The sequence below is a fragment of the Saimiri boliviensis genome, chromosome 4, assembly GCF_048565385.1.
Source record: "Saimiri boliviensis isolate mSaiBol1 chromosome 4, mSaiBol1.pri, whole genome shotgun sequence".
NCBI lineage: Eukaryota > Metazoa > Chordata > Mammalia > Primates > Cebidae > Saimiri > Saimiri boliviensis.
In genome coordinates, this window is record NC_133452.1 from 26,750,987 (window position 1) to 26,777,153 (window position 26,167).

The window sequence follows — 26,167 nt, forward strand, 5'->3', positions numbered from 1 at the left end:
AAGCACTCTGCAAGGTTGGCAGTGCCCCAGCAGTCAGGGGGGCCGAGCAGAGGAGACCTGTGGGAACCACAGCAGGACTTAAACCTGAGGCTCTGTACCTGCAGCTATAGGATGCCTGGTGGTCCCCTGGCACAGAGAGGGTGCTTAAGAATTTTGCCCTTTAGGATTTTGACTGCATCCACCAAAATTATGAACACATTTAATTATAAATGATATTGTTAATCATTTTCACACATGATAAGCATTTTTATGCTACAGATTCATACAGGCATAATTCTGCTTCCATCAGTTCCTGGACATTAATGCTCTTCCATCCTTCTGATGTAATGGCCCCTCCAGGTCGGCACCTCCTTTCCAGGCCAGGAGGCACAGAAAGAGTAAAAATGATGCTTCTTCAAGTGATTCCTGGTGAATCACTTGAATGTTCCAGGGAGAGTTTGCATTTTAATAAGGAAGAACGTCCTAAGTCATAAGAATAAAACTACAGCAGGATTCTAGACCCCTCTGAGCAGTTGGGGGAATATGGAAAAAGGTACAGAAGGGACAGGGGAAACTCTGAAGCCACAGCTAAGACACAGCACCTTGGAAAGGAAAGATGGGAAATACCCTTAGGGAGAGAAAGATGAAAAATCACAAAGTTAAATGTTTTAGTGAAAAAAATTTTGTGTTAAAATACTGACATAGTTTGGCTGTGTCTCCATGAAAATCTCATCTTGAATTGCAGCTCCTACAATCCTCATGTGTCATGGGAGAGACCCAGTGGGAGGTAATTGAATCACGAGGGTGGTTTTTCGCATGCTGTTCTCATGATGGTGAATAAATCTCACAAGATCTGATGGTTTTATAAAGGGGAGGTTCCCCTGCACACAGTCTCTTGCCTGCTGCCATGTAAGATGTGACTTTGCTCCTCCTTTGCCTCCCACCGTGATTGTGAGGCCTCCCCAGCCATGTGGAGCTGTGAGTCCATTAAACCTCTTTCCTTTATACATTACTCAAGTCTTGGGTATGTCTTTATTAGCAGTGTGAGAACAGACTAATACAAATACTTGTAAAGAGGCACATTCCTATCTTTTGTAAATATGACTACAATAAAATTAATGGGATTTGGGAAGGAACAATTTATCAGGCTTTTTGGGCCTCAAAATGAATTTCTGTGTGTTAGAGTGAGAAGTCTAGTGGAAACTGCATAGACAGATACAAAACGTCAAATGACAGAGCAAGATAGAAATAGTAGAAAACATATGATGATTTCTAGAGAATACTGACCTAGATTATTCTTAAACGAGGGGAGTGAAGGGAGAGAAAAGAGGAGGGAAAAGGGAGAAAGAAATGTCACTTTCTTTGAAAGAAACCTTAAAAAGTTTAGAACAACGACAAACTAATAACTATGAAGGGAACAGTGACTCACAATAACAGGGAAGATTATGAAAGATGGAAATAGTGAATACAGAATATCAATGGGCAAAAAAAAAAAAGTTAAAAACATCGGTGAGTTGCACATCTCTGATTCCTTATCTATTCTTTGATTTCTGTTGTGAATTCTCAGAGCGCTGACCCTGTCCATGTGCTTGGTGGCAAGGGAGGCCCTGGGCACGGTGAAGAGGACTGCTCTGGCTGTCAGAGAGCTTAGCCACTAGGACGGCTGCCCCAGTGCACCATGAAAGCGTGATGCTGGGGCTTCTGGTTTAAGAGGGGTGGAGTAGCTGCCGATGAAAGACACTTATTCCTCTTTTTTATAAAACATAGGCAACACAACGACGATAGTGTTAGATGGAGGAAAATATCAGATGTACTAAAACAAATAACTAAACAGAAAGGCCACCACTTGTTTTACAAACCATGAAGCATACATGGAGTAATTTCAGGAAAGACACTGAAAGTTTACAAATACTTCAAGTTTCAAGCAGGTGCAAAATGTTTCCCTGAAAGAAAGGTCAAAAATGTCTAAAAGGCACACGCCATGAGCTTTTGAGTAAAGCAGCAAGATTTACAACGTAAGTCAAAACTTCCCCTGTAGAGACATAATTTGATACCACATACAGAAGGGAGCTAAGAGAAAACATGTTAACACTGTACTCCTATTTACTTGTTCATTGTATTACTGTTGTAGTTCTTTTAGCCAACAAAGGCTTCCACAGGCAATGACATATCCATAGGAATTCCAAGGGAGTAAACGTTAAGAAAGAAAAAATGTATGTATTCTATGTATAATATGTATATACACATATGCATATACTATATATTAGATATATATGCATATACACTTACACAGAGAGACTTACATTTTCTAGATAATTCCTTTATGCAGAAACTATAAATTTATGCTTTATGCTAATGGAAATTTTCTCTTAGATGAGTATTCTGATAGAAAGTATTTGAATTTTATATGGAAAGTCCAAAGAAGGAAATATTAAGTAATATGGAAAGCATTACACTCTGTTATGCTAAACAACGGAATTTGAGAGATCTGCTTTCAGAGGACAAGGATGACGGGATGAGGAGTGTAACCAAATTATAATGCTCCCTGGCCATTGTGTGGTTCTCAGGGGTTAAGGGCTATTTCATCCCAGAAAATGCAATTTGGCACAGAGAAAAAGCAATCCAGTGACAATCTGTCTGCTAATTGGTCTTAAAGCAAGCATGTAGGGCCTTCTACCAGCTACAGGCCTGACAAATATGATTAAGCCACTGGAAGGATTGATGAACAATGTTCTGATTCTTCCTACAGTGGACTTTGCGCATGCACTAGTCCATATCACCGGGACTTCTGTTTTTCCCCCAAATGAGCTGGCAGATGAAAGGTCTGAATTTGAATTGAGTAAAACCTCTTACTCGTCTTTACAATTTGTGATATATATGAATTCTCTTCTTCTTATCATGGCTATGCAAAGGTTAAAATCTATAGGGTCTCCTTGGGCCTTTAAAACACATGGTTTATGTGCAGACAATGGAAAATTAACAGACTTGTGAAGGAAGTTGAGTTATGGAGAGAATCTAACTGAAAACAATGAAAATCAATGAAGTCAAAACAGACCCAAACATTAAGAGGCATTTACTTCAACGATATTAGCTAATGGCTCAATTGGGTAAGTGAAGACGTATGAGCTAATACTGATTTCCTCCCCCAAGTTAAAAAAAATACTAGACTGGTTGACCCAAGAACCCTATCTTTCAAGTTTGGGCTGCTTAAAAAACTGTTACAGACTGAATTGCGTCCTCTGCAAAATTCATACGTGGAAGTCCTAACCCTCGGAACCTTAGAATGTGACTCTATTTGAAGACTAGGATTTTAAAAGAGGTAATTATATACGGTTAAATGAGGCCATTAGCGGGGCCTAATCTAACATGACTAATACATCTTAAAAAAATAGAAAGCTTTTTGTAAGGTATATCAAAAATAGGCTAAGACAGGCACAGAGAGAAGAGTGTGTGAAGACAGTCAGAAGGCGCCATCTGCAAGCCATAGGGAGAGAGGACTCAGAAGAAACTAACCCTGTGGACACCTGCATATCAGACTTCGGCCTCCAGAACTATGAGAAAATAAATGTCTGTTGTTTAAGCAACCGCATCTGTGGTACTGACAGCTCCAGCAAACTAATAATACAGAAACCTCTTATAATGAACTCTTTTTTTTGTCTCTTAGAAGTCTAAAATAAGAGCCGAGTTTCTTTTGTGGCTAAATGCATCCTCCATCATACTCACAACCCCAACAGGAAAGGCCAACACAGCTAACATCCAGTCCCGGAGAGAGATGAGCTTCTTGAGCTGCCTTTCTTGCTCCTGGTTCCCACTTCCTCGAGTCAGAAGACTGGAAAGATCAGTCAGCACACAGATGCCAAAAAAGACAGCCTGGATAACCTGTAGGGGGACAACAGCCAGTATTAGTCATTAAGATCTAGAGACCCAAGCTGTGGAACAGCGAATGAGCTGCTGGTGTGCAACGTGACATCTGAGAGGAAAGGATCAGAAGCATACTTTAAAGAGCTGGTCCTAGAAATAGAAAACAGACATTTACAACTTGCTATTTTAGGTGAGAAAGTTCATCTTTAAAACACAGCTTCCATTTTCACCCACATCGGGATAAGTGCAAAATATGCATGCACACACACACGTCTAAATAGGCCCAACAGAAAGCAATATCCACGATCAAACTGGCAGGACCATTATCTTAAAGCATTATGTCTATGGTTTGTCATGGTTCCTACTAGGTCGTGTCTAAATCATGTCCATGGTTTCTACTAGTCAATATAACTAGTGAGTTTAAACAAATATCTAAGAAGTGAAAACAAAAAGGTGAGGATGGTCTGAATAATAAGACAATTCAGGCTAAACGTGAAAAAAACCTTTTCTATGCTTTTGTTTCTTACATTTAGATATTTTTTCTACCAAAGGAAATGGTAGGAAGCGGATCCTTGAGTCACAAAAAATAAATCAACTGAATGTAATAATTAAGACTGGAATGAAACAAGTTTCTGTTGTCAGACTTGAACCAAATGATCTCCTACTCAGGTTTTTGGTATTAATGAAATAAAATATTTCCAAAGTAATATAAACAGAGATACCCATACCATTTCTCCCAATCCCCCCAAAAAAACTACAGGTTGTACATTCTCCAAATCAATTACAAATGGAATCATTTAGATTAGCTATGTTTTACTTGGACTGCTGCAGAGGGAGAATGCTGCAGGTAGCATATTGTAATACTGCAAGGCAGATGATAATTCAAATTATGCGAAGGGCAGAAAACATATCCCCTGGACACAAAGTCATACTCAATTAGCAGTGAGGATAGATTCAGGAAAACTTTTCTGACTTTTTTTTATCTACTGAAAATAATTTGCAGATGATACCTTTGTAAAAGATACAATTTTACTCACTGCCTCCTTAGAAAAGATAGCAAGTTTTAAACTATACTACAAAGCTACAGTAATCAAAACAGCATGGTACTCATACCAAAACAGAGATATAGACCAATGAAACAGAACAGAGGCATCGGCGGCAATGCCACACATCTACAACCATCTGATCTTTGACAAACCTGACAAAAACAAACAATAGGGAAAGGATTCCCTGTTCAATAAATGGTGTTTGGAAAACTGGCTAGCCATGTGCAGAAAGCAGAAACTGGACCTCTTCCTGACATCTTACACTAAAATTGACTCCAGATGGATTAAAGACTTAAACATAAGACCTAATAGCATAAAAAACCTAGAAAAAATGTGGCACATATACACCATGGAATACTATGCAGCCATAGAAAACAATGAGTTCGTGTCCTTAGTAAGGACATGGATGAACCTGGAAACCATCATTCTCAGCAAACTGACACAAGAACAGAAAAATCACACACCACCTGTTCTCACTCACAGGTGGGTGTTGAACAATGGGAACACACGGACACAGGGAGGGGAGCACCACACACTGGGGTTTGTTGGGGGTGACTAGGGGAGGGACAGTGGTGGGTAGAGAGTTGGGGAGGGATAACATAGGGAGAAATGCCAGATATAGGTGATGGGGATGGAGGCAGCAAACCACAATGCCATGTATGTACCTATGCAACAATCCTGCATGTTCTTCACATGTACCCCAGAACCTAAAGTGCAATTACGTGTGTGTGTGTGTGTGTGTGTGTGTGTGTGTGTGTATCTCTATATATATATTTTTAAAAAGAAACAAAGTGCTCACTTCGGCAGCACATATACTCTAATAAAAAAAGAAAGAAAGAAATGATAGTAAGTACCTTTTTTGGTATATTTCCTCATTGGCAGTAGAAAGAGTCTGTGAAAGCTCTGTGGATAGGGGTCCTTACAAGGGAAGACAGATCCTAAAAAATATTTGGTTCCATCACTTAGCACAGCACTAGAACACCCAAATTATTAAGTGAAGCTTTCTGGAGTTCACCAAATCTTACTATTATTAGTCAGTCTTAGTCAGAGCAATGTTCTACATTTCCTCATAATGTGGACTGTCTTTAGTTTCAGTGACTCAAGGTTTATTGTCATTCTTTCTACAGCCAGAAAGCCAGAGTAAGAGAAGCTAAGACTGCCACACTTGAGAACAACACAGTAGAAGTGCTGGCAAGATTCATGTTTTGATAACCAGAAATCACTTCAATGACTCTGAGAATAATTTCATACTTAGAAAAAATTCTATTTTCTATTTTTCATATCTTTCTATTCATATATTCTTATTTTTCACACCTTAGGACTTTAGATGTTTGAATCTCTATGTTGTTCCTGACGGAGTTTGATTACACTGGAGTGACCCTACTGGGGAATAATAATCTTCATGCTAATCTAGCTAGTAAACATAAAAAGGTGACTAATAACCAGGGATATACAAATTAAGACCACAATGAGGTAGCAATTCTCACCATTATAATTATTTACAATTTAATTGTGATAATACTAAGTGTTATAAAGATGCTCCTCAACTTATGATGCAATAACGTCCCTAAAAATTCATAGTAAACTGAAAATACCTTAAGTGGAAATGCATTTAATACACCCAACCTATCGAATACCATAGCTTAGCTTAGCTTCCCTAAAACATGCTCAGAACACACACATTAGCCTGCAGTTGAACAAAAACATCTAACACAAAGCCCATTTTATAATAAATGTTAAAAATCTCATGTAATTTATTAAACATTGTAATGAATGTGAAAAACAAAATGGCTTCATGAGTACTCAAAGTATGATTTCTGTTGAATGTGATCACTTTCACACCATCATGAAGTCAAAGTATAATTAGTCAAAAATTCTGAGTTGTGAACTATTTATAGTAATTTAAAAATGCATATACTTAATTTATTTAGTGATATAATTATAAAGTGCATTCCCTACAGAAACTCTCCCTGCATGTGTACTAGTCATATCTACCAAAGGTTAATTTAAGTGTTCGTTGCTTAAGAGAAATTGAAATAATTATATGTTTCTTAATAGTTGACTGGATAAGTAATTGTGTCATATTCATACAACGGAAATCTAAATAAATTTAAACAATTCACTTTCACAACAAAATATTAAACCAAGAAAAAAGAAAACCAGGAAAGAATCGTACATTCTGACACAATTGAATCAAATTTCAAAAAATGCAAAGGTAAATTTAAGTTTGCAGGGATATGAAGTATATGAAGAAATGCATGTGAATTAATAACACTGCATTAAGGCACCTCTAGAGAGAAAAGGATAAGATTGGAGGAAATATTATCTGTATAGGGCATCAACTGTACAGATAATATTTTATTTCTTAAGTTGGTTATTTGGCATATAGAAATTTATTGTATTACTCTCTCTATATTTCATTAGCATAAAATATTTCCAAATATCTTGAAAGTTTAGAGAGAGTGGTTTTTATTCTTTTGAAATATAGTTGGCTAGTCTCTTTCAAATCCTTTCCTTCCAACTCAATATCCCTTAGTTTCAAAGACTGACTGAAAAGAGGATTCGGTAAGCTTAAAAAGCCTAGTTATTGCATTATATGTAAAATTTCTGTGGGAGTTTTATTTATAGGCAAAGGAAATAGAATATTGCCTTGGTAATGATAAAGTATAAATATCTGGAGACTACTGAATTATTTTATGCAGCCTGGAAAGCAAGGAAACATGATGGAGGATAAGTCCAAGAAAGAAAGTTCTAGTTAAAGCTATAGCAATACCCCCCAAAGACAAATGAATTCACTACGACTGTTCAACTAAAAACTCCATGATATAGTAACTGGACCAGATTTGCCTTCACACCATAAACAACTAGCCATTTGGACTAAATATGTGAAGCAACCTTTTCAGATATTGGATTTTTTACTCAGCAATCAGTCAGATAAATCTCTTTTTAAAGGGCTTACCAGATGAAATCAAGCCCATCTTAGATAATTTCCCTTTTTCCATATAAAGTCATCATAAGAATAATCATATTCACATTCTTTCTGAACTCAGTTGGAGGGGAATACACAAGGGTGAATATCTTTGGGGTCATTTTAGAATTCTACCTACTACAAGCAATAGGCTAAACAATTCTCAAAGCTCACTCAGGATACAGACGTATTCCAGTTCTGATAAATCACATAGGAAAGGCCTTATCGGCTACAACAGGCATTCCATAGAGACCCAAGAAGTCTCATGCCTAAACAGGGCACTAACATAGCCCTGGAATAAAGACTAAAATAGATCCACCTCAAAAATACTTAAAAATAATGCTCAATTAGGCCGGGCATGGTGGCTCAAGCCTGTAATCCCAGCACTTTGGGAGGCCGAGGCGGGTGGATCACGAGGTCAAGAGATCGAGACCATCCTGGTCAACATGGTGAAAACCCATCTCTACTAAAAATACAAAAAATTAGCTGGGTATGGTGGTGCATGCCTGTAATCCCAGCTACTCAGGAGGCTGAGGCAGGAGAATTGCCTGAACCCAGGAGGCGGAGGTTGCAGTGAGCCGAGATCACGCCATTGCACTCCAGCCTAGGTAACAAGAGCGAAACTCTGTCTCAAAAAAAAAAAAAAAAAAAAGAAAAAAGAAAAAAATAATAATGCTCAAAAAAAAAAAAAGAAGCTGATCTATAAGTAGTTTATATGCCTATTAAAAACAAAATTCTACATTTTTTAAAGGAAGACAACAAATTCCAGACATTCAACTACATAGTGCACAATGTCCACCATCTAACAAAAATTACGGAACATGTCAAGCAATAGAAACATATGATCCTTAACCAAGAGAAAAGTCATTCAATAAAAACAAATATAGAAATGACAGAAATACTGGCATTGGTAGACAAGGGCATGAAACAACTAAACTAAATCAGTTCAAAAAGTTAAAGGAAGACATAAAAATAGTGACAGAAATAAGAATTTAAAAAGAATCAAAGTTAATATTCAAAAGTTAAGAATACATCTGAAATTAAAGTCACTGTATGGAAAAATTGCATATTAGATACTGAAAAAGAAAAGATTGAAAACTGAATACACAGAAAACATGAATACATGAAAAGAAAATTTCCAAAATTAATCATAGAAAAAAGAAAGACTTTAAATATTAACAATCTAAGCAAACTGTGAGAAACAGTCTAACATATGTGTATTGGAGACCCAAAGGAAAAAAGAGTGATCAGGTAGAAAGAAAAAATTGAAGAAATAATGGCTGAAGTTTTTCGAAGTTTTCTAAAAACTATAAACCCAAAGATCTAAGAAGCCCAACAGTGGGGTATATACAAAGAAAACCATATCAATGCCCAGGGTAATCAAATTTCAGAAAATTTGTGATAAAGAAGAAAATTTTAAATTCACTGGAAGGAAAAAAATTATTACATACAGAACAAAAATAATTAACACACATTTCTTGTGTAAAATGATCTAAGCCAAGACAATGAAACAACATATTTTAAATCTTATAAAGAGAAAAACTCTCAAAGGTGAAAGACTTTTTCAGATAAACAGAAACTGAGAAAATTCATTATCAGTACACTTTCACTAAAAGATATATTAGATGAATAAAGAAATGATGTGACCTTTGTGAAATCTATACAGAGCAATGACAGTTACTGAAAAATAGATATGGATAATATGGTTATGAAAATAAATATAAACGATTTTTACTTTTCTAATTTCTATAACTCGGCTCACTGCAACTTCTGCCTCCTGGATTCAAGCAATTCTCCTGCCTCAGCCTCACCAGTATCTATGATTACAGGCATGTGCCACAATACCTGGCTAATTTTTGTATTTTTAATAGAGACGGGGTTTCTCCATGTTGGCCAGACTGGCTGGTCTCAAATTCCTGACCTCATGATCCGCCCGCCTCCCAAAGTGCTGGGATTTCAGGCATGAGCCACTACACTTGGCCCCAAAAGTTCTTTTTTTTTTTTCTTTTTTTTTTTGTAAGTAGACTTCCAAAGCAAGCTAAGCATACAGTAGAGAACTTTTTCCTCTTTCAAGCCTTCATAGTCAGCAACACTATACAGAGATATATTTTTCTTTCTGAGACCTTAGATTTTCCTAATTCACAAACTTTGGGATAAGCAGGGTCTCAACAAAAAGATAATTTTAAATTTTAAGTATGTATCTACATAAGGAATATTACTAAAAATAATGAGGAACATTTCATAATGATAAAAAGTCAATTCATCAAGAAGACTTGATGATATTAAATACACATGAACCTAATATCAGACCTTCAAAACAGAGAAAGAAGAAACTGATTTAGCTAAATTACTCAATATTTTTTGTATAAATAAGTAATTTGCTAATCCTTGGGAAACAGTTGCTTTTATAAAGACTTAAAAGAAAAGGAATAGGAATAGGAGGGAACCTTAACATCAAAAAAAAAAAAAAAAGGTGGGGGGGAAACAGAATCTCAAATTTTAGGAGAGGGAAAAAACAAAATAATCTCTGCAAATCTAAATGTAATAGTCTAAGCAGCACTTTCTCTAATGTATATAACTAACAGTAAGGACAAATGAAGTCTTAAACTTTTCTACAGTTGATTCATTTTCTCACCCGGTGAGTGGTGTCATTGAACACAGCAGCCCCTTACTATTACCTGGTGGCTATCCGGTCACTCTCAGTAGACTTCCCTACTTGTTCTCCCCAACTTCGGACCATAGTGCCCCCACCTCTCCTGAACTGCTAAAAAGACTTCCCCAAGGAGTGTACGTGGAGGTCAGGGAAAGGAGGTACTACAAAGTGATTTTTTCCTATCTTCTAAACATAAAGAGACAAAGAGGAAATGTTTGGGTTTTGTTACTGTTTCTTTAACTCAGATTGGTTAATCCTCAAAAGAGAATCTCTAAAAAATATGAAACAGTCTCTCCTTCCCAGGAAAGAAGTATAAACTCACTGTTGGTTACTTGCTTATTTAAGAAACAGTTTGCCAATACTATTAAATCACTTGACGTTTCTGTCACTTTATGACTTTGATTTGAACTGACAGTTAACAAACGCCATTAGGGACATTTTATGTGTATTTTTCTGTTGTCTACATGAACCCTGCTGACCACTGCAACTTAAAATTCACTAAATTAGCTGTTAAAAATGTAAAAGTTATATGGAGAGGCACAAGTGGATCTTAAGCAGGATTACCTTGAAGTATTATCCAACTCCAGCCATTCTGCAGAGCTGGCACTTCCAAACCATCAACTCAGCATGACACACATATACACCATCTGGCTTTGGGTTCTTAGCAGGCTAGGTGCTCTTGTTATTTTATATTGCAGGGAGAAATGAAGTGGTCAAATGTATCATGTCTCTCCACGACATATAAATAGGAATAGGTCAGAACAACAACAGCAAAATCCCAGGATTACTTTGGAGTCACTCAGTATTTGTTTCTCTAAAATCTTCTCTACTGTTTAATTCCATCTCCATCTTTTTTCTCCACCTCCTCAACTCTCCCTGTCAGGAAATCATAGCTGAGTTACTGAGTCATTTTAGATTTTAACTTCATTTTTGCAAGTATTGAAGTGTACCCAAGTTCCATTCATGTCTTTATCTTTTTTGAAATGCACAATTGGTTTTGATTACATTAATTTAATATTCTATTAATTTTTTTCTCTGGAATGCACTAAACTATCACAATCCTGTTTGTATTATAGGACAAATTCATTAGACTTCTGCCATTTATTCCTAAACATATATGAGATAGTTTATCCAGAATTGCTTTTATTTCATCCCATGACATCATCTTCAATATCCTCAACTAAATTTAATTATGGCCGGGTGTGGTGGCTCACGCCTGTAATCCCAACACGTTGGGAGGCCAAGCCAAGTGGAACACTTGAGGTCAGGAGTTTCAGAACAGCCTGGCCAACGTGGTGGAACCCCATCTCTACTAAAAACACAAAAATTAGCTGGGTGTGGTGGTGTGCTACTTGAGAGGCTGAGGCATGAGAATCACTTGAACATGGGAGGCAAAGGCTGTAGTGAGCCAAGATTATACCACTGCACTCCAGCCTTGGCAACAGAGCAAGAGTCTGTCTCAAAAAATAAAAATAACATAAAAATAAAACCAAGAAAGGTCAGCACCAAAAAGGAGTATCAAGTTATGTCCTTAATTAGTTGCTAATTTGTACATTTCTACCTAAATGACCAAACTCAGACAAAACACAAGAACCTATCAAAATAAGGAAAGCAACACTTTAAGTAAGAAATGGAATCGTTATATGTGTGAATTTTAAAACGTCAAAGTACATTTGTCTTGACCTTTGGCTATAAGATCCCCAGTGACTGGTAACCAAGGTCTTCTACTTTTTGATTATGTTATACTTTTATAACACTAATGTGAAGAACATCACAGATTTGTCTTGAAGATTGTTCATATTTTCAAGTTAATTTTAGGCACAGCAGACAGAAGAAATAAGAAGACGGAATGCCGAGAAGGGCCGCAATGGAAACTGGAGGGGCATGGATCATGGAATGAAGGAAAACTGTGGAGAGAATAGATGGGAAAGAGGCAGTGAGATTTATTGGTGTCATAAAGAAGAGCCTGGAAGAGTCCCCACATGAGAATAAAAGCATTAATTGCAGGGAAATGATAAGGAAGAAATGAAAAACCTACCTGGTCTCTTTTCTAACTAGAAACATAAAATATTATGTGACACTTAATAAATTTATATGTAATCTGGACAGAAATAGTCTATTTACACAGAAAATCTTTATATAAAAGTCACATGTATCTAGATAGGTAGATATCACTCTGTAGACCTCCCTACTTGTTCTCCCCTACTCAGGAGTAAAGTACCTATACAGTACCAAATACATAGGTATATAGTACCGAATATATAGGTACTATAGTCCCGAGTAGGGGAAAACAAGTAGGGACTATATCTGCTTATTAGATATACATGATATGCACATATATGATATGTACATATATATGATATGTACAGTTATAAATGTGTGAAAGAGAGAGAAAGAGTGCTGTTTCTCATATGCAGAAATGTAAGTAGCACACTTGGAGAAATGGTGTGACCTTGAGACCTTCCTGTATTTCACCTACGGTCACATATCATGAGGTACTTTACAGCATAAAAAGTTATTTTGTTTTCAGTTCATAAAACTTTCAATGCAGTTCTTGCTGGAAAACAACATAGGCAGTATCTATGTTCAGCAAAGACTAAATTTGAGAAGTTAAATAACATGTGGAAAGGATACAAGAGCCATAAAATAGCAGTTCTATGAAACACCATCTTCAAGGGATCCCCATCTTTCCACAGACATCTTTCTTTTTAACAGTGCATAATTCTTTCTTCCTGCTATCAAGATCAAGAGTGGATGCCAAGGTACTTCATCCCCATAAGACAGTGACTCAGTATGAAACCAGATGAGTGAATCCCACAAGGATTTCCTTTGCCTTTGTTTTCACTGCTTTGCTTGCCTGAGCCATTTGAACACCCGGTAGAAATTCTATAACAAGGGGGGGGTCCATCATCACTTACCTGGAGTCCATGATCAGTTATATGTTTGAATGCTACTTTGTAGAGAAATCAATGCATTTAAAAGAACCACAGGCTCTCTCTATCTGCCTCATCCACTAAGATGATGCCCATTAGATGCACCGCCTGGTGAATTATTCTCTCCTACCCTTGGAGCGGGTTAGCCTGACCAAGCCAAAGTGGACTTCTCACTCTAATGACTGAAATTCTTTCTAAATCTGTCATCTAAGTGACATGCTTTAAGCCCAAGCTTTTTCAAGGAAACTTCACCACAAACATTTTTGAGGAGATGGGCTAACTGCACCATCAAATGTGTGGTTTGCAGAATATGATTTAGAATCCCTGCTTTTGTCCACAGATATTTACCTCATACTGCTCCATCTCATTACTGAAAATCAATGAAACAGGCCATAAGTCACCACTGGCAAGCAATTCATTCAGATGGGGCGGAAAAAAATAAGTTTTTTAGTCAGAAATAATGTACATGGATAAGCAGCTTTGGGAATGAAAGCTTGTCAACATAATTCATTACAGTATCACATAATTGCTTTTAATATATAAGTACCAAGGAGAACAACCATCTCAAGAAGGCATTTGGATATTCTTCACCAAGTAATGGGTACAATCATGCTATGTTCCCTCAACTGCCAGATAAATACACAGCGGGGACCTTCCCAGAGACTCCAGTGTAATTTGCAAAAAATGATAGAAAATTCTCCCCCCCCGCCCCCAGGGTGTTCTGACTTCACTTCCACAGCTATCTGAGTGGAGCCTACAATGACACTACGATCTACTCAATTTTTTTTTTTTTTTGAGATAGAGTCTCACTCTGTCATGCAGGCTGGAGTGCAGTGGCACAACCTCAGCTCACTGCAACCTCCGTCTCCCGGGTTCAAGCGATTCTCCTGCCTAAGCCTCCCAAGTAGCTGGGATTACAGATATGCACAACCACTCCCAGTTAATTTTTGTATTTTTGGTAGAGATGGGGTTTTGCCATTTTGGTCAGGTTGGTCTCGAGCTTCTGACCTCATGTGATCCACCCACCTTGGCCTCCCAAAGTGCTGGGATTACAGCTGTGAGCCACTGCACCCAGCTGAGCTACTCAAACATTTTACAGGCTTAAATATTTTTCACTATTAATATTAGCATGAACTTTCTGAACACTGAATTAAATATACCATTGATTTTTAAACAAATAATTATTTATTGCTGGGTACAAAGCACTTAGTAAACTATTAATGCAGAAATGCACACTATGAAACCATTGTGCACTCTGCTACAAAGGTGAGTATGCTTTAAAGTGCCTAACCTCTAACTCAGCACTATCTCCATTTGATAAGTATATGACATTTAGATTAAAGCACAATAATAGTGATAAGCAATTATCGGGGAAAAAAGATGCTGCATCTTTGATAAATGTTCTGAAATGCATTAGATTTTCTAAGATTGTAAAATATTTTGTCCCACTAAATTTTTATTCATGGTGACAATCTTCTTCAGCAGAAGATAATTTAACTGCTAAAAGTAACATTAAAGAGCTAGATAACTCTAAAACCTAAATAAAATGTAAAGAGAATTATAAAAGGTACCCTGGAGCTCAGGAAGAGTACCCCCATGAAAAAAAAAAAAAAAACTTGGAAAAGGACCTCCTCCCCAAGGATGGGCTTCAGACCTGATACTGTTTGGCTGTGTCCCTACCCAAAATATCACCTTGAATTGTAATCCCCATAATCCCCATATGTCAAGGACAGGACAAGGTTTGAGGCAACTGGATTATGGCGGTGGTTTCCCACATGCTCTTTTCTTGATAGTGAGTGAGTCTCACCAGATCTGATGGGTTTATAAACATCTGGCATTCCTCTACTTGCACTCACTCTGTCTTGCCACCCTGTAAAGAAGGTGCCTGCTTCTCCTTTGCCTTCCACCATGATTGTAAGTTTCCTGAGGCCTCCCCAGCAATGCTGAACTGTGAGTTAATTAAATCTCTCTCCTTTGTAAATTACCCAGTGTCAGGTATTTCTTCACAGCAGCGTGAGAAAAGACTAATAAAATGTTCCACTGGAAAAGGTGTTGTTTGCAGCCTGCAGGAAGAGCCACAGCTGCTGGGCAGCAAGGAAGCAGCCTTCCCAGGGGCAAGTGAGCCATCACTGATGAGCAGGTGCACAGAAGGAGTTCAGGGATGACTGTGGGCAGGAGACCTGGAGCATGTGACGTCCTTGTTGGGAGGGCTGCAGGGAAGTGGTCACTGGGACAGGCTGGGGCTGTGAGGTCACTGAGGGACTGCACATCTCCTTGCCTATGGCTGGGGCAGAGCAAACTGGATGTCCTTATACCTACACCACTGATGAGTGGGGCAGCAGCTGAAAATAGTAAGAGAGGTCCTTCCTCCTGCAATGGCCCTTCAGCACTCTTTACTGAGAAAGCGCAACATTGGCCTCTCTGTGAAGGACAAATGCTCATGAAACCCAGTCTGCTAAGAAACAGCAGGTGTTGAAGGGTGATCCAATGTTATATATGATAGCATTAATTCTTCCTTATCTAACCCAAGCATCACATATATATGTGAAAGATGAAAGATGTTATATATGATAGTATTAATTCACCATGACTTTGTTGACTTTTAGTAGCATTGCTGATTTCAGTTATTCTTATGAACTGCAGAAAAATCATTTTAAAAACATTTGCTTTTAAATTATTCAGACTGGAAATCTGAGTTCTATCTTTCTGACTTTGGGCCATTTAATTATTTTCAATCCGCTTCTATAGAAAGTAGATCAGGAAAGGCTGGGCGCAGTGGCTCACACCTGTAATCCCAGCACTTTGGGAGGCTGAGGTGGGTGGCTTACTTGGGGTTAGGAGCTCGAGACCAGCCTGACCAACATGGAAAAACCCTGTCTCTACTAAAAATACAAAAAATTAGCTGCGCATGGTGGTGTATGCCTGTAATCCAGCTACTCGGGAGGCTGAGGCAGGAGAATGGCTCAAACCTGGGAAGCAGAGGTTGCATGAGCCGAGATGACACCATTGCACTCCAGCCTGGGCAACAAGAGCAAAACTCTGTCTCAAAAAAAAAAAAAAAAAAGGAAAAAAGAAAGTAGATCAGAAAAACCTATGAAGACATTAACTTATTGTTTTAAGTAAAGTAAAACATTCAAAGTGGACTAATTTGTTAGTAATATCTGATGCTTGTGTTAGACAAAGAAGGCTACAGTGAATGGCCAAAGGTAAATTTTACCTGTATATTACAAATTAACCAATCTTTATCATGCCTTTCCTGCTCATATCAGAATTCTATAAAGAATGACAAAAAATAGAAAATAGCTCAAATATGTACAGACTCAACCATAGAGAAATAGAAATATTAAACATATATATATATATATATATATATATATATATATATATATATACAGCAGTGAAAACAAACTGCCTAAAGTAATGTGTATCAACATGGATAAAGTGCACGGGCATAATGTTGAAGAATAACAGCAAGCTGTAAACGACTGAAAAAGCATAATATCATTTAAGTAAAGTCTGACAAGAAATGAAAGAAACAACAATATTAACCCAGGAATCCACGTATAGTAAATTATAAGGAAAAGTAAGGCAATGGTAATAAGAAAATTCTACACATAGCCAAGTTACAGTCTGCCCTACTGTAACTCAATCTGTTCTCAGGCAACCTTTTGTCTTTCACTGATTGATTCAAGTGTAATGAAATCATCATTAGTGTTGCTATTTCATAAGCATCTGTCTCTTTTGCAGACTACATGGGTAAAGTCTTGTTTCAGTTCAACATCATATCCCTAGAGCTTAGCGCACATCTGGAATGTAGTGTTAATGCATATTACCAATTATAGAACTAATACAGTGGTGAAGACAGCTGAGTGGAATGGGAGGGGACCTGACTTGGGACTAGACGAAGAATGGCCAGGAAATTCTGAGGGTCCCATAAAGAAAGATGCCATAATAGATTATTTCCACCTGTTACAGGATTGTTTTTCCCACAGCACCCAGTGTCATACTTACAGGGCATGCCAATGGGAATTAATGGGTCTGAGGGTTTGGAAGAAAGCTCAACAAGACACTGGGGCACTGAAGGTATCAGGAGATGAATAATTAGAGATAGATCACAGGGCTTAGAATCAGTAAAGAAAAGCATGGAGTCAAGAGAGAGAGAAAACAAGAGTGCTTAGGTAGGTCACAGGTACAGTGGGACAAAATGATGCGAGTCTGTGGTAGCAGAAGTGGGTTTTCAAGGTCAGGCTGTTCTCAATGACAGTGAGATCCAGGTGTGGCCATGGTAGTAAGCCCCCAGGTGGATGAGATAAAACTCAATAGAGTTGAGGGGAAAAAGAAAAACCACTATGAAGAATGAATCTCATGTACTCATTATGTTACTGTAAATTACAGGGCAAAAAAAAATAGTAACTAGAAATTAGAATCAAAATATAAAGAAATATATGTTTTAAAAATTAGAGATTTTATAAATCTATTAATTAAGCATACAATTATTAATAAAAATGTATGTTTATAAAACAATGAATAGTAACAGAGTACCTTGCATCAACAGAAATATAAACAATGGCATTTTTTTGTTCAGTTACATTAAAGTAATGCATATCGTTTTGATTTTTTCCACTTTTCTATTTTTGTAAACATACAAAGTATGTGTTTAAATTCTAAAAAGCAGAGAGAACCATCAACCATCAATACTCAAAGTTGTACATGGATAGAACAACAAAAATTTTTTTGATGAATGCACACCATAAAAGGATAACACTTGGTCTCAACACTTTTGTTGTGGATGGAAGAAAGAAAACAAATACATAACCTTCCAGAGAAGTTCCAACAGGTATTAATAAAAATATACCTGTCTTTTTCTAAAAGCAGTATTCATCTGGAAACATCTCCTAAGAGAAATGAATTCAATGCCCACACATCAAGAAGTCAAACAAAATTTACAAATCTAAAATCAGGAAGAAATACCACTAAGAGCTCTAAGAACTCAGAACAGAAAAAAAGTCGTAATTTATGCTGCTTTATAAGGTACATTAATTTTAAAACTATCAATAATTTTTTCACCAGAATACCAAATAAACAAAAATGAACTGTGGTTTGTTAGAAATCAGAAAGTATACTAAATTTATAGTAACTTTTAAAGATAGGAAAAACAAGCTGACATAAAACTTGGTATGATATATTAAATTTAGTGAAGTCATTTATAAATTTCTAAGTCACTCCTAATAACATTTTCCCGAGAAGTGTTTTAAAAATCAGAGTCATCAACCGTAACATTATTTGAAATAATTATCACACAGTTTTACCAGTGAAAATAAAATACCTATGGTTTCTGAATGGTTAAGACATCCACAACTGAACTGTTCTCCCAGTTGTCAGAGAAAGGCCTGGTTGCTAACCAGACACACACTGGAACTGCTCCTAGCAAATGATTTTTATAGCTTCTCCAAATAGCTAACAGTGACATTTTTGTGGCAATTTTGTCTGTAGACAAAGAAGGAAGGATGGATGGAAGGAAAGGAGAAAAGGAAGTAAGGGAAAGGAAGACAAATGATCTTTGGGAGAAAAGGATTATGTAATATAAAGTTGTAGCATGCTCAGACACAACGAAAAATATGTGTATATTACATGACACGTTCAACTTGATCAGAATGCAGCACCTGAGAGATTATGATTCAAACTGGTAAATGCTGGAAGGAATCACATACTTGAAGACACAGTGGGCAAACAAGAACTCCATCTTTTCTACCATACTGATATTGGATCCTAGAGCTGAACTGAAAATATTATTTAATATTTCCTCTGTTAGTTGTGATTGTGCTAAGCACCCCAATTAGTGCACTGAATAGGGGTTACAGACAAGAATGAAGGCTTCTTCCAAAGGTCCTTATTCCAGGAAGAAGTCTAGAAACACTGGATGGAGGAGGGATAAGCCCCTTAGAATCTAAGTCCAAAGTGTCCATGAGTTACTGCAAACACATAAGTGCTATCTTTGTCTTACATGAAGGCCCTGCAGTTTTGTATAGCCCACCTTGCCATTGGAATATAAAAAGCCCTAATGCTTCAGTATCATTCACTTGTACTTACCTTGTGTTTGTTACTCACAATTCAGAAGTGGACTTTATTCCCCTTACCCAAGTATCACCCCATCGATGGACACCTCGTAGGGTGTGCCATACTTTGAAAATTATTACAATACTTTTGAATTCTTGAGTCTTTAAAAATCTTTCATTTAGAGACATGCTGCAAGGTGTATGGAGTGTTCAATACTTATCAATTGAGCATATATAGGCAAAAATCTATGATCCCCATGTAGCCAGTATGCTCCCAGACATAATCTGAGAAATTTGTCAGTAGGTGATAAACACATTATGTACTATGAAAATTCTTTTGCTCTTTGGGAGGCCAAGGAGAGTGGATCCCTTGAGCCCAGGAGTTCGAGACCAGCCTGGGGAACATGACGAAACTCCATCTCTACAAAAAACATAAAAATTAGTCGGGTGCAGTGACCCATTCTTGTAGTACCAGCTACTCAGGAGGCTGAAGCAGGAGGATCAACTGAGCCGGAGAGGTTGAGGTTGCAGTGAGCTATGATCATGCCACTGTACTCTGTCTGGGTGACAGAATGAGACCCTGTCTCAAGAAGTGGGGCGGAAAAAAAAGAAAGAAAGAAATGAAAACAAAAAGAAAATTCTTTCTTTGGGACACTCTCCAGAAGTTCCATATAGGAGTTTTTTGACACTGATTTTTATTTAGGTCACTCAAGCCCCTCTTTGTTGTAAAATTCTTAATAGGATCATAGGACTTAGTTACTTATTAACAACATCAATCATAAGGCAACACAAATGATAAGTCTTTGGGTTATGCTACTAAACTAATTCCTGTTGATTGAATAAATACAGGAGACATGGAAAAGCTTTCTACATATAAGTGATTGCTAAAAGCATGGCTGAGCAAACATTTTTCTGGAAGGCATCTTTAACCTAGAAAAATTGGCCCCTGACTTGAGTCCAATCCTCAGTTGTTTGTTTTACCTTAATATTGAAAGCATCCTGTACATAATGTATGCATCCATGATGTTTTAATCTCTGTGGACCTACATTCCTTGTGTCCTTTTTGAATCAATGTGTTTTTATGTAGCAAAACCGGAGGCCAAGATCACTATGTCTGTTGAAATTCTACTGTTAAGCCTCCAGCACAGAGCTGCCTATGCCCAACTCCAGTAGCGCCCAAGTTATCTTTATGCCTGAATCAATCCCTGATAGGAAAAAACCTTCAATTTTTCAGGTCATGAAGACAGCATTTAGCAAACAAACACAATGTTTTTGGAGGTGGCCACAGTGAACAGGGTAAAGGCACCACATTTTCTCAGAAGTACATAATAGTTATTACTACTGTCTGCATGATAGTTTACCACAATGCTCAGTCATTGGAGCTCTTCTCTTTTACAGCTGCAACCACGACCTTACAGATCTGATCAACTCTTGACTTCAGATACTGCCTCTATGATAACAATCTCAGTATTTACATCCTTAGCCAGGACCTCTCCCTTGAACTCCAGTTAACCAGACATCTGCATTTCAAAGTGAACAGGTGTCTCAAACTTAACTGGTGCAAATCTGAACTCCTTGTGCTCTCCCTACAATCTGCCTCTCCCACCACCATCCTCATTTCAACTGATGGCCACTCAGGCTTCACAGTAATATGGCTCTAAACTCTGCTAATGCCATTCTTTAGCAAGGTTTTTAAAAATATATATATATTTTATTGCATTTTAGGTTTTGGGTTACATGTGAAGAACATGCCAGATTGTTGCATAGGTACACACATGGCAGTGTGGTTTGCTGCCTTCCTCCCCATCACCTATATCTGGCATTTCTCCCCATGTTATCCCTCCCAACTCCCCACCACCCACCGTCCCTCCCCTATTTCCCCCCAACAGACCCCAGTGTGTGATGCTCCCCTCCCTGTGTCCATGTATTCTCATTGTTCAACACACGCCTATGTGTGAGAATATGCGGTGTTTGATTTCCTGTTCTTGTGTCAGTTTGCTGAGAATGATGGTTTCCAGGTTCATCCATGTCCCTACAAAGGACACGAACTCATTGTTTTTTAAGTCTTCATAATATTCCATGGTGCATATATGTGCCACATTTTCCCTGTCCATTCTATCATCAATGGGCATTTGGGTTGGTTCCAAGTCTTTACTACTGTAAACTGTGCTGCAGTGAACATTCGTGTGCATGTGTCCTCATAACAGAACAATTTATAACCCTTTGGATATATACCCAGTAATGGGATTGCTGGGTCAAATGGAATTTCTATTTCTAGGTCCTTGAGAAAGTGCCACACTGTCTTCCACAATGGTTGAACTAATTTACACTCCCACCAACAGTGTAAAAGTGTTCCCGTTTCTCCACATCCTCTCCAGCATCTGTTGTCTCCAGATTTTTTTAATGATCAGGGTTTATTTTTAAACACAACCTCTAGAATCTGACCCTTTGTACCACATCTGCTGCTAACTCGTTGGTCTACATCATTACCATGTCTCCCTGGATCGTGGGAACACCCTCCCATCACTCTGTTCACACTCCTTTGAAGGCTTCCTATCTTACTCCCAGTAAAAGCCAAAGTCCTTAGCAAACATGTCCCTTCCCCGTCCCCTGCCACCGCCACTTCCCCCGACCTGCACCCCACATACATTCTGCTCAGGTCCCACTGGTCTCCTGGGGTTAGGGCTGTTTCTTAGAACTGCACCCTCACTTCCTCCAGTTCTTCATTCAAATGTTAGTTTGTAGTGAGGCCTGGTACGTTAAGGGCACCTGATAGTAATAACTTAAGCATACCCTGAGAAGGACCCTGTATGGCAGATGCACCTGAATGTGTGTTCTGAGCTAGGGAATCCTGGAACAGCGAACCCAGAGATTTGTTCCTTGTCTATGAGGTACATCTGAGCCCCCATACTGTCCTGTGGAACACAGGCTGTACATAGAATCAAACCCACGAGTTGGGTTGAATGAAGGTTGCCAGGTGGAGGTCGTTATGGGGAGGCTGCTAAGTGAAAATGCTATAGAAATGGCATGCCTTCCACAAGCTGTTGTGGTTCTCCTGTATAGCCCGCTTGCCGCCCCGGGACTATAGGTAAGGTGGTTCTCCTGTCCATCCCACCACCACTAGACTCTCTCCCCTGTACGTAAGTTCCCCAGTAAAACTCCATCTTACGTGCTGGCTCTGGGTCTCTTCTGCCTCTTGAACCTCATGCCATCCCCACTGGATTCAACAGGGATTTGGAAAAAGAGGCCTCTCCTGCCACACTCTATAAATGTGCCACCTCCCCAACTTTCCAAGGCTTCCTTCACTGCCTTTAAAAAATTTCATAGCGGCAGTTTTTATATCCTTCTCCACCTGCAATGAGTCTATGCTCCATGAGGACAGGGATTTTTGTATATTTTATTCCCTGCTGAATCCCAGGTACTTGATAAATATTTGCCAAATAGATGAATGAATAACTGGATTTTTGACTCTTCATTTTCTTGCTCAGAACACAAGGGCCTTCCTTGCCCAATCCATCATTCCACAAGTATGAACCAAGGTCTTCTGACCAAAAGCCCACTGTTTTCCTACCACAGCATGCCAATTAACTGAACTACACACCACATTCTAACCATCTTAAGAGCATGGCCTGGCTTTATCATTACTCACTTTCACCTCCAAATACCTACCAGTGTGTGTCTTATGGGAACAGCACAAATGAATACTCGGCAACTATAAAAAGAACAATAATTTCACCCGGAAAAGATGGTAACCACTTCCGGTCTAGATTATGAGCCCTTCAAGGACAAAGATTACGTTTTATTTACTCCTGTAGCACCAATTCTTGATTCAGTGTCTGGAACAAAGCAGGAGCTCAATGTGCACTAAATCAAGTCATAAAACCATGTCATGTTAACACTAACCAGGACCATCAAGTGTGTTGACAGTACAGCTGAGAATGTCATGGAATTCTGCCCTCTGCTCATTCATGACACAGCCAGTACACCTGCTGGGAACTCTACTACTTTATGAATCTACAGATGCAATCAAATGAGGAAGGCTAAAGGTTGGCTCTGCAGCAAAAACATACTCATGGTCAATAAGCCTATGATCAATTATAGGTGCTTTCTATATGTCAAGACCTTTGCTTGGTGTTTCTCATGCACAATCTTACTTTCCTGCCACAAAAAGCCTATAATACAGGTATGGTATCAACATTTTGCAAATTGAGTCTGTAACTATGAGAAGTAGAGTGACTTCCTCAAGCTGGTATTTAATCCTGTATCTGTCAATATAAGAAACAGGCTGCTTAACATCAGGGCAGTGCTTTTATTTCATCACACAAAAGCTCCTTTTAAATATAAGAAGTTATAGGAATATATTTATCTTCCCTCTCTGAGATACCATGGTGTAAGTAATTAACAAATTCAAATATTCTGGTTCTAAAACTTCCAGCCTTCTATTATTTTTTGCCATATTCTTTTACACTTTCTCAGTTCTTATTTAAACATGGCAAGAGAAAGGGATACTTTCAAATGGGTACACTCTTTCAGGGATAGAATTTGGATATCTGAATCAAAAGTCTTTAAAATATGTATACATTTTGACCCAATTATTTTATTTTGGAAATGCATCTCACTTGGTCACAAAGACTTTGCATAAGGATGTTTAGTTCAGTGGAATGTATGTTATTACCAATCTAGAAATTGCAAACCTAACCAAAATGACATTATTTAAATGTTGAGAGAAAAGTGGGATGTTAAATATCCCTGAGACATTATGGGTTTGAATAATAGTTAGCAACTTGAGAAAATGCTTATGATGTAAAATAAAGTATAAAAAACAAGTAATGGCAGTTGCAAACCCTACCTTAATGCTGGCTGAGTACAAGGCCCTGTGCTGGGCACTTCAGTCACCCCTCTCATCTACTCCTTGTAATAACTCCATGATCCAGGCACTCCAACTATCTCTATCTCACAGATGAAGAAGTAGAGGCAGAGAAAAGCATATTACATAGACAATAACCTCCAACATATTAAAACACATAAGAAGAAAGGATGATTTAGAAATAAAGGATTTACCCAGAATACTGATAATCATGATACTATCATGGTAGACAGTAAGCCATGATAGTATTTTTTATTGGTCTAGTACCTGCAAGCTGACACCCATTGGTTTCTTAGTTGAATTGACTTTTTCAAGTGGAAAAATACATACTTACAAAATGAACTTTTTTTCAAACTGTAATGCACTATGTCTAATCATTAATAAAATAAAAATAGTGCTTCCTTCATACTGTTCATATTCTTCTTCTTTCCCCGCCACTACTTCCACCTTGGTGCATTTTTCCCCATTTATTTTAAAGTGGAATCAGAGATGGTCTTCCATTCATATGTCTGAGAGCTTCTTGAAAACATGTAACTAAAACAGTAAGCTAAGGCAGTAAACTCATTATGTGAAAGGTTCTTGCAGCATCTTTCCTTAGGAATTATCTAGCATTGTTTTAAACTAGTCATACTGTGTTTTCAGAAGAAAACTAGAAGCAAAATGAAACCAAGCATTAAATATTTTACCCCTAGAGATTTTTGAAAACAGATATGTGTTTTGAAAGCTCAGCTTGAAGATATACTTTTCTACTAACTTTCCAGCTATTCAGGGTCATGAATTGAAAGCAGTCACCTATGTATTTGGGTTATTTGTTAGGTTTGAAATTCTGTTCATAATCAGATTAGGTTAAGAAAAAGAAAACATTTACAGTATTTATCTGTCCTAAGAAAATTCAACAAATCAAAAAGTCATTCCAGTAAGTCTCATAGCATGAGAACCAGCTTAGGAATCTGTTTGTGAGAAAGCAATCTATAATAATTTTGAACATTGTATCTGAAAAAGTAGAATGAATATTTCAAGGCTTTAGGTTGTTCTTATTACCACAAAGGCAAATGCCTTTTTTCTCTTTTTCCTTTCTTTCCTTTTTTTTTTTTTCTTTGAGACAGGATCTTATAGGGTCTTGCTCTGTCACTCACGCTGAAGTGCAGAAATGGCACGATCCCCTGGGCTCAAGCCATCTTCCAACCTCACCCTTCCAAAGTGCTGGGATTTCAGACGTGAGCCACCATGCTCTGTCAGCAACATTTTTAGACAAAGCCAGTGGGGACTATGATCTCAGTCAGGCTTAGGATTTTGTCCAACAGCTCCTGAGCATACAAAAGAGATGCTTATTTTTTCAAGTCTCAACTAAGCCCGAAAATATGGCTTAATACATTTACCTCTCCCACCAAACCATAGCATGTTTATTTACATGTTTAGGTCCTATTTGTTAATATTTCAGCTCCCATGCAGTTCTCTACATCTGAAGATCGAAATGCACAGTCTCTGGAGATCAGCTGGTGAAACAGGTGACGGGTTTGCCAGGAGTTTTCTGGGAGAGAATATTTACTCTGCAGATTATTTGTCCATCTATGTTTCTCAAAGAATCCTTGTATACTCTTAAATAGAACTTGTTCAGACCCAGAATCAGGTGCTCTATCTTCCATGTTTTAAAAATACCTGTCATGTGGCACTTCTCAAACTTCACAGTAACTATCTGTTAGTGTTTCTGTTTCACTTTCCATATTATGAAAGCTTCATAGGGATGATGCCTTATTAATCTTGCATCCCTAGAGCCTTACATAGTGCCTGTATCTAAAAGCAC

The 26,167-nt window shown here is 37.9% G+C and overlaps 1 protein-coding gene across 2 annotated transcripts in view; it reads right to left on the reverse strand.

The window, feature by feature from the left end:
* Positions 1 to 26,167, reverse strand: part of AIG1 (androgen induced 1) — a 250,458-nt gene that overhangs the window by 186,243 nt on the left and 38,048 nt on the right. For both annotated transcript variants that reach the window (XM_039467648.1, XM_003926862.3), the window contains one exon: positions 3,703 to 3,858. In XM_039467648.1, the coding sequence (XP_039323582.1) occupies positions 3,703 to 3,858 (156 nt within the window). The remainder of the gene's footprint in view (positions 1 to 3,702; positions 3,859 to 26,167) is intronic.